This window comes from Scophthalmus maximus, chromosome 5 (assembly GCF_022379125.1).
Source record: "Scophthalmus maximus strain ysfricsl-2021 chromosome 5, ASM2237912v1, whole genome shotgun sequence".
NCBI lineage: Eukaryota > Metazoa > Chordata > Actinopteri > Pleuronectiformes > Scophthalmidae > Scophthalmus > Scophthalmus maximus.
Genome location: NC_061519.1, coordinates 23,060,229 through 23,070,565, shown reverse-complemented (window position 1 = coordinate 23,070,565; position 10,337 = coordinate 23,060,229). Strand labels below are relative to the sequence as shown.

The 10,337-nt window shown below is 48.4% G+C and overlaps 1 protein-coding gene across 1 annotated transcript; it reads right to left on the bottom strand.

Annotated features, from left to right (window-relative positions):
* Positions 1–6,902: 6,902 nt before the first annotated feature.
* Positions 6,903–9,837, bottom strand: LOC118311319 (zinc finger and BTB domain-containing protein 14-like). Its single transcript, XM_035635080.2, has 2 exons — positions 9,686–9,837; positions 6,903–8,980 (listed from the first exon to the last, which is right to left on the bottom strand). The coding sequence occupies exon 2, from the start codon at positions 8,967–8,969 to the stop codon at positions 7,779–7,781; it is 1,191 nt and encodes a 396-aa protein (XP_035490973.1). The 5' UTR covers positions 8,970–8,980; positions 9,686–9,837; the 3' UTR covers positions 6,903–7,778.
* Positions 9,838–10,337: the final 500 nt, after the last annotated feature.

Genomic DNA, 10,337 nt, shown 5'->3' with positions numbered 1-10,337 from the left:
GATTAAAAAAAAAACAAACAACATCAAATTACAAAAGCTCAGACTGAAGAAACAACCGCTGGTCATTTGAGATTTCAACCCCCGCCGAGCAAAGGGCCAACTCCCATGCGGAGATGTTTTAACGCGGCTTTTGTTCTCCGAGATTTCACTTCACGTTCGGCTGAGCGAGGTGTTTGCTTCCCCCCCGACCCGGCTCTCACAGACCTTTGTGATAATATATCGCGGAGGGTTTGTCCGGGTCGACATGCGAGCATCAGAGTGGGAGCCGGTTCCCCTGCAGTGAACCACCCACGAAAAGCAACACGTCGCGCGGGGGTCAACCTCCGGCAGGTGGAAAAAGGGGCCGTCTTCACCCGTGGCGTTGTCTGGTAGTAATTACAAAGCTGGGAATGGATCGGACTTTTCCAGAGAAGCTTTTAGGGCAAAATGCTGTTTGTATAATTTCTCATGTCATGCAAGTAAATCAGGGTTGTCTGCTCACATGTCTCACAGCAGACTACAGCGTGAGGTCACGGGGGCCTTCACTGTTTGAGATCGCTGTGTTTGTGCGTGTCGGGGTCAAATGGTCCACCGGGGATTCAGCACCGACTCTGTCCCGGGTTGATTTAAAATACCTTTGACAGAATGTTAAAAAGAAAAGCTATGAGGAGTAATTCGTGGTACCTTTCTCTCCTGAGGCGTGTTCCTCCTCTGAGGAACGTGCTCAAACAGGAACTCGGACGAACGAGAGTACGATGTTAAGGTCAAACAGGACGTTGATCGGATGGTTTCAAATAAAAATTTAAAAAATATGCAAAAGTGCAGATATGCAAATTTTAGCGGATTTTGGCGGATTGTCAAACATGAAATGATATAATAGTAGGGGTTGCAACACTATTTTAAGAGAGGAATACAGAGTCTGATCAAGATCTGCTGTGTTCATGCACAAGGGTGTAGTTAGGAAACACACAGGCAGGTGGCCTACTTTCTCTTTTTTATCTCATTGAACACAAATGTCAACAAAATATGAACAAAATATTACTTTAAAAAACAAATGTCTGCTGTAATTTATGCATTCATTTTGCACAAACTTGCACAAACTTAATTACCTCTCGCAGTAGACCCCTAACCATGTGGTACCTCTTTATCTTAAAGCACTAAACATTTTAAAATATATATATATATATATATATATATATATATATATATATATATATATATATATATATATATATGTTCAGCTTCCAGTTATACTGTACATAAGTAAATATGGAAGTCATTTCAAAACTTTCCCATCAGTACCAGGAATAAAATTCTGGATGGGAAACAGTGAATTTTTCATCTTGACAACTTGAAAGTGGTCAAATGTTTTACAAAACATAAAAGTTTTGGAATCATCCTTGTGTATAATGTTTTTTTTTTAGGTGTTGAAATTCCAGAGATGACAAAACCTAAAGAGGAAAAGAAAACACAGAGGACATGACCTCCGAGTCCACAAGTGTGTCTTTGAATCTGCTAAATGTTTTCGTCTGAGTAACAGATTCCAGATTGGGGACAGATTACAGGTTACATTTTTTTAATAATCTGATTACAGCTGCTTTTTTTCTTTTTTCATGCCCTCAGCTAGTGGCCAGATGTGTTCGCCCCAACAAACGCCGCCTTTTAGATCCGTCACTGTGATCAGCAGGGGAATTTCATTAGACTGAGACCTCCCTGGACGGGACTGATAACGGCCGAGGAGGAGGAGGAGGAGGAGGAGGAGGAGGAAGGTGGGAGGAAAGGGGGAGAACAGCATGCGCTGTGTTTGACCAAAGACAGCCCTCAGTTGTTATCTCGGCTGGAGGGTGAGGAGGAGAGGAGAGAGGGTGAGGAGAGGGCAGAGCGGAGGGGAGAGGAGGTGGAAGGAAAACTGTGGGGTTGGAAAAAGAGGTGATGTGAGGGATAAGAGGAGAAAAGTGTGGAAAGACAGGGAGAAGGCAAAGGAGAGAGGTCAGAGGAGGTGGAAAGGAAAGGTGGAGAGGAGAGGAAAGTAAGGGAGAAAAACAAAGACAGGGCAGGAAAGGAAAGAACAAGGGAGTGGGGGAGAAAGAAGGCAGGGGATGACATGAAGGAGGAAACGGGAGGATGGAGAGGACACACAGGAGGAGGACTGAGCAAAGGGAGGAGAGGGCAGGAGGGCAGGGAGAGAGACATAGATGAGGAGAGACGGATGGAGGGGGAAAGGAGAGAGGACGGTGATGCAGGTGGGAAACGTAGGGAGATAAGAAGCAGATAAGGCGAAGGAGACAAGGGGAGAGGGGATGGAGAAGAGGGGGAGACAGCGAGCGGGCAGGCCTGGACTCCCCACTGAGGAGTGACATGATGCTAATCTCTCAGCTGGAACAACCTGGTCCGGCCTGGATTATATAAAAGGCTCCCGCGGGCAGATGGCAGCGATCCGGGCCCCGGGCCCCGGGCCCCGGGCCCCCTCGACCTGCGGAGATGTCCTGATAACCCACACGTCCACGGGTCTGACTGTGCAGGTCAGAGCCGCGCAGGCCGCAACAAAGACGCACCTTGTCTGCGGACGGTTCATAGACCTGCCTCTCTGCGGTCTGATGGAGGAGGAGGAGGAGGAGGAAGGTCAGATATAGGCGCTCCTGTGTTGGAGGTGACGAGTGAAGCTCCCTCGGGGACATTCCTCAGGGATCCTCCGAGCATCGGTGTGACATTCGCCCGGGAGACGAGCCGTTAATCGCTCCCGTTATTTTTATTTTTACAGTTGTGTCATGCCTTAAGTGCTGCCTCGCAAATCAGCGTAATCGCCTGGGTGTGTGTTTATACAGTAACTGGGAATATACTCATGGATCAGTGAGTGGGTGGGTCACGGAGAGACACAAAACTACAACAGGCACGACCGTCGAACGAGACCTAGAACAAAAACAGACACAAAGAACATAGTATTATAACAAAAAGGCCGAAAATGAGACAAAAAGTGGCCTTCAAAAGACGCACACTAAAACATCTACAAACAGACAATAACACAACCATAGAAAGACAAAAAACAAGCGCAAAGAGACACAAGGCTACAAAAATGGACACAAATCGATGATTAAGAGGCCAAGAACAAATACGAAGACACACAATTACAACGAAAGACGCCCAGATCGTCCACAGAGGCGCGACATGTCCTCAAAGAGATGCAAAGCTACGAAAAGGGGCACGTGAGTACTACAAAAAGACACATGAGGAAATGTGAACGCACTGCAAGCAACGAACAACGCGCCAGAAGAAAGTCCCCAGAACTGCGGCGACGCCGCGAAACAACCGCAAAAAAGAGGCAGAAACGACGACAGAGACGCAAAAGAATGTTTGACATTTAAAGCCGCGTCGTTCGCAGTCGTCTCGTGTCTCTCCGCCCTTTGGAGACTCGTACACGTCTGTGCCCGAGGGGGCCCTGTCGCCCCACAATGCGTCTCTATAGATATCACCATGATTTGTTTCATTTAATGTTTTTTCGTTAGATTCAAGACGCCTCGGAGATCAGAACCAGGACATAAAAGAATTTTAAAAAAGCCAGGGGAAGACAGAGAGACACCGTGATCGAGGGGTCCTGAAGAGCCCAAGACGTTCCAGATGGCGCTCGGGTGGAGGACGACGACATCACAGGAGAAGTATATGGCTCGTGAATGTCAACAACTCTGATTAAAAGCCATTGGGCTCGAGGGGGGGGGGGGAGAAAGGGGGAAAAAAAGAAAAGAAGAACTGCTGGCTTTGCCTTTCATGCCCATTTATCACATGGAATTGTTTGTATACAGTTGTTTTATTCTCCCCGAGTGTGCGTTAGGGGGAGAGAGAGAGAGAGAGAGGGAGAGAGAGAGAGAGAGAGATGAGATGAATGTAATTACAGTTTTTTTAATTAGACGCTGTTCTTTTCTGGGAAGCCTGTGGCAGCGCTGGGTGGAGCCAGAGTGGAGACAGGAGGTTTGTGGTCTGGCTGAGGGAACCACACCGGCCGAGGGTAATGGAAACCGGGTGTGCACTGTACACACACACACACACACACACACATATATACACTCACTCATACACAAACGCCCGCCCACACACACACACACACACACACACACACACACACACATAAAGCAAAGCTGAAGAGTATTGGTAGGAATATACACACACACTCATAGCCATATAAACTTATGCAGCCATGAATTTGGATGCACAGCCCCCAGGATACTAAGCTTTGTCCCCCCCTTTCTCTCTCACACTCAGACTCAGTCACACAAACACATACACGCACACACACACACACACACACGGTTTCAAATGCACAAAGTCACTCATGTGACTACCTGCACTAAAGAATTCAGCCTACTTGCACGTCAACCCACTAAACAGCGATGATGTGTGCATTTGCATTCACATGCATGCGTCCAAGCTCATGCATACATAAACACAAATAAGGACTGACACACACACACACACACACCCTCCTCCATACTGATGCACAATCCACACGCACAGGCACGGATGAGTACACGCAGAGAGGACAGATGCATGGATGCACACTCGCTCGCCCGCCTGCCACTCGCACGCACACACACGGATGTGCGTGCGTGTGCAAACGCAGAACTCATTATAGATGCATATAGTTTCTATATGCACACAAACATATAAACACTCCGATGCACGCACACACGCACATGCATGAGTGCACCCTCTCCACTCTCCTCCCCCCGCCTCCACCACGGTCATTACACATGCATACACACGCACACATGCATGCACACACACATATAAATGCACTCAGGCACATGCTTGGACACACACGCACGCACAATAAGCCCTCTTCACTCAAATCCCATGGCACACAAGCACACGCACGCAAACATCGCATTTGAAACCCTCTTCACAAACACACGCACACACAGGCAGTCACGACATGAAGGCGTACACACACACACACACACACACACACACACACACACACACACACAGTCCCAGTCAGTACAACAATGTGATCCAAACCCATTCACTGGCTTCAATATACATTCACTCACACACTTACACTGTACATTGGAGCCAGGAAATGCAGAATACAGATCTCAGGCATCTCCTGACATCAGAGGGACATTAAGGCCTTTTAACATTAAGACACTGACGTCAGTTTTCCCCAGCACTTACAGGAGATCAAACCTATTTTTAAAAAAAAGATCTTTCCACGGTTGAGAATAGATCAATCAGAGGTACAGTACACGGGCCCGGGGGGGGGGATGTCCTCCCACCTCTAGACCACCGTGTGGTGGTCAAAACACGTCTCCAACAGACACAAGAGCATTTGTGGTCGCAAAAACAAGACGGACGGCAAACGGTTGCACCACTGATACGACACTGGCCTCCGTCCAACCGGCGGAGTCTGATGTGTGTAAAGCACTGAGGTGTGAGGGCGCATACATTTAAACACTATACCACCACATGTGCTCGCCCACCACTGATACAACACACACACACCAGTAACATCTATTCCCACTGCTCCTCCTCTACCACCAGTGTGTGTGTGTGTGTGTGTGTGTGTGTGTGTGTGTGTGTGTCATCACTGCTACCTTCTGGACAGTCCTGCTGCACCGAGCAGGGTCAGACTTGGGCAGCAACAGGTCAGTTGCTATGAGCAGGGCACCATCTAGTGTTGCATGCAGAGTATGAGAGAGAGAGGGAGAGAGACAGAGGGGGGGGGGGGATGAGAGGTGCAGGAAACTTTTCTCACTGGATGAGGAGGCACAGCCATGTTGCCGTGTGCAAAGTGTGTCTGTTTGCCCCTCGGGGGTCAGCGAGAGGTCAGTTTCGTGTGTAAGAGTAAAAATGACGGGAGCTGAAGGAACCTGTGCGGTGGACAGTGGGACTGGGTAGAGAGGGAGGGAGGGGGGAGGGGGATGGGCGGCAGTTGCGACTGTTTGCAGAAGGCATGGGCCTATAAACAAACCGAAGGCCGAGGACGCTGCTTCATCTCTGGTTGGAGGAGAGCTTCAACTTCAAGTTTCATTATTAGGAGTAAAGATGAAACTCAAAGTCCACTCATCGTTTCAGCCCTTTATTATTCATCGATTTATCAAATAGTCTGTCGATATAAAAAGGAGTCTGGAACGATTTTGAAGGTCAATCATTTTTTTGGGAAGGGGGGGGGGGGGAATTATAAATATTGAGTTTGTTTCTCAAATGTGAGGATTTTCCATTTTGCTTTGTCCTTTTGTGCCGATGGCCTGAAAGTCTGAAGGGTTCGGACAGTTTGTTTGCACAAAACAGCGTTTCTGAAGATTTCACCTTGGGAAAGTGGAACAGACTTTTTCTGACCAAAAGATCAATCAGGGAAAAAACTGGCAGATTAATCATTCCATGAAAATAGTTATTAGCTGCATCGCAAGTTAATATATCGTTGTACGACGCTGGATTTCACTATAAACACGTTCACATTTGTTCGTGTGAGTCCGTGTGTTTTCCCCGCACACCTGTCGCTCCCCTCCGACCTTGTCGACCGCGAACACGTCATTATTATCAACACCAGGAGCAGGTTCACTTTCATTGCGTGTTTCAAGTGGAAGTAAAACTCCCTCATGGTTTTCTTCCTTACACGAATCTGAACCTGGAATTCTTATGATTTTTACTCAACTGGACACAAACGTCACACGTAGGTCATTCTGAATTAAAATCGAGGTCGAGGGCGACTGTAATAAACCATATGTACACATGAACGTCTCATTTGGAAACTTGCAGAAGTTACTGACACAGCATTTCGCGAATAACCTCCACAAAAAACACAATCTTTTGGAAGTAAATTTCTTTCTGTTATAGAGAAATGTTTAAGATTTGAGTTGGAGTAAAAAAAACAAAAACATTGCAGGACACAAACTCTGTACGTCACAAAAACCAAACTTTGCAGAAAGCGATAAAACACAGCAAATGGTGTTTATTGTCAAAGTGTAGGAGTAGGACAACGTTATATGTGCATAATTCATTATTGTGTACTCTAATTGTGCAACAAACTAAGCTACAGTATATACAGACATCTATCATAAACTGATGATAGCTGGATGACAGTTATACTGTATAACAGTAAAATCTAGTTGGCCGGTTGCTTGGGCAGGACCGTCGTCAGGGAGACAATCCGGCAAAAGGCCCAAGACTTTGGTATCATCTGCGTCGAAATGCAAAATGGTGACTCTTACTCTTTACAGTGTAAATATCAATCAATACAACTAAACACATCCATTAAAAACATCCACATGAATATACTTAATGCAACAAATGTTATGCAGAAACATCTTTATCTTTTTCTCCCCCGCCCCTCGTCCCTCCCCCGCCCCAACACTCTGCCGCGTCTCTCTCTTTTTTTATCTCCATAAAAATCCAGTAAAGGTTAAACAAACATTTAAATGTTACATATCCCATAAAAGTAAAAGAGAATAATGTTATGGAGGACACCCCGAAGTCTAGATAGCAATGATGCTTTTTTGTGAAAAATATATGTATCGTAGAGTGAACTAAAACATTTACATGAGTTTTACAGGTGGAAAGAAAAAACATTGTTTTGGACATAACTTTTTATCGGAATAATAATAATAATAATAATAATACAGCCCCCACAGTCTTATGAACATGCTATGATCTCGTCTCGTTTACTCACTCCGATCACTGTCCGCGTGATCGGGCCGTCGGCCCGTCACAGGGTGGTGGTTGTGTGTTTACATGTTTTATGTATGTTTGTATGTATGTGTGTGTGTGGGTGTCAGTGTGTGTGTGTGTGTGTGTGTGTGTTTGCAGGCTCAACAGTCCCCAGAGTTGTGCGAATGTGGCCCGGTCTCCATTTTCCAGTCTCTCTGGTCGGTGGCCTCTGCGGGGCCGTGCTGGGATGCGGCGGGGGACAGGGACATCTGTCTGCGGGGGTTCCCGCTGTGCATGGTGTTCCAGTGGCGCTTCAGATCCGACGCCTTGATGAAGGCTTTGTCGCACGAGCCGCAGTTGAACGGCCGCTCGCCCCGGTGCTGCCGCTCGTGGTCCTTCAGGTGGGACTTGTGCTTGAAGGCCTTTTCGCACATTTGACAGGCGAAGGGCCGCTCGTTGCTGTGAACCCGCTCGTGCCTCTTCAGGTCGGGCCCCCGGATGAAGGCCTTGCCGCAGACCACGCAGCGGTGCGGCTTGAAGCCCGAGTGGATCTTCAGGTGCTCCTTGAGGTGCGCGGCGGTGGTGAACGCCTTGGGGCAGTGCTCGCACGCGTAGGGCCGGTTGGCCGTGAGCAGCCGCTCCTTCTTGGCGTTGTGGTCCAGGGGCTTCGTGCCCGCCGTCTGGCAGGAGCCGTGGTCGCGGTGGCCGTACAGCAGGTACTCCAGCTTCATGTCGCTGGAGGAGGAGGAGCCCCAGCCGTGGCTGTGAGGGTCTTTGTTGTTGGTGATGTTGGCGTTGTAGTTGTGCGGCTGCGACACGTGCGAGCCGCCCGGCCCCATGCCGTCCATGCCCTGGTCGTAGAAGCTGTTCTTCCTCACCTCCTCCATGGCGAGCTCCTTCAGGATGGCGTCCTGGGCCCGCATGCCGTGGTCACCAGGGGCCTGGTTCTCCCGCGTCTTCATGTTGGTCAGCTCCCGCTTCTGGGTGCACAGGTTGTCCAGGAAGTTGATGCCCAGGATCTGGCCCGACGACATCATCATGTTGATGTCCTTCTTCCGCACGGCGAGCCGCGCCGTGTACATGTAGTTGAGCACCTCCTCGAAGATGTCGGAGCGGATGAAGTCCAGCTCCACGATGGAGTTGTCCTCGTCGCTCTGCTTCTTGAACAGCTTCTTGAAGTAGTTGCTGCAGGCGGCCAGCACGCAGCGGTGCGCCCGGAACTCGATGTTCTCCACCACCACCACCACGTCGCAGTGCTCGCCCTCCATCCTCTGCTGGTTGAGCATCTTCAGAAAGGTGGCTTTGTGGTCATAGTCGATGTATCTCAGTAAATCAGACATAGTGCCGGTCATGAAGGAGGAACCTGCATAAGAGGAGGAGGGGGAAAAAGAACAAAAACAAACAACAGTCAAATATTTTGATTTCCACGACTAAAGCAAAAAATCGAAAATGTAGATCAGCTGCACGTAAAGTGGGAGGAGCCTCGCTCGCACGCCTCTCGTGATTACACACACGAGAGTGTGATCCGCACACGTCCGCGCAACAATCACCCGAGTAACTTGCAACAAATATCCATCGCCTTCAACACTGTGTGTCTCTTTCGCCACCTCAGACTGTTCAAAGTGCACCAAAAGTAACTCGGCCACTGCGAAGAAGAAGAAGAAGAAGAAGAAGAAGAAGAAGAGCCGTCAACAGGCCCGACGGAGTCGAAAGCCGCGGAAATGTCAATAATAAAATATACAGCGGACGAAACCACACGCACTCCTCTGAGCCCGCGCGGAGCGAGGTCGAGCGGCGCGGGGCGCGGGGCGCGGGCCGCGGGGAGATAACAACCTTAGCGGGGATATTTCACATTTCACTGCGCCCAGCCATTTTGGTCGAGGCGAGCCTCCATTGGCATGTTCCTGGTGCCTTCACGGCAGCTCGAGAAAAAAACTAGCGGGGCAACGCGCCGCGCTAGCGGCGGGTTTTTTTTTTCTTTTTCTTTTTTTGTTTGTCCTCTTTTCCGCGCCGTCGGTGGAGCAAAAGAAGAGGAAATGATTATTTGAAGAAAAAAAAATGTTCCTACCCCAAAAGCCTGGACGCGATCCCCTTGTGTTGTCACGCAAGGCAGTCGACGACGATCCAGAGCTGTCGGTCGGTCGTTTTTTTTTTTTTTTCCTCTTCCTCCTCCTCTTGTTGTGACTGCTTCGGGGGCTCCGCACAGGAAGCGCCGCATTGTTCTGCTGCCACCTACAGCCCCGGAGCGGGTACTGCGCCCAGATCGTCTGTGCTCGAGACGAGGGCTCACTCTGAGTGGAAAACAAAAAGTGTAACGGAAGTAGGCGATAAGGCTCCACAGCCCCCTCTGCAAGGCTTGGATTACCAAGGGCCCCAAAGGCAACATGTGTCCTCCACATCATTTCTTTCGGCATAATTTGATTAATTAATCATTTGTTATAAGACTTTGCAACACCGTACATCTGTCTGACAGATAGACTCTGGACTCTGTTTAATCTAAATTAAAACATAAATCCCTGCACATTTGCACCTTCATGTTACCATGTTCCTCTGATTGTACTACTGCACTATTTCCACTGTTAATATTCATGTAAATTCTTTATATTTATTATTCTTATTCTCTATATTTTGGCAATTCGTATATTTTTACATTTGTTTGTGTATATATTTTGTGTGCTGTGTGAAACGTGCTGCTGTTACACTGGAATTTCCCAGCTTGG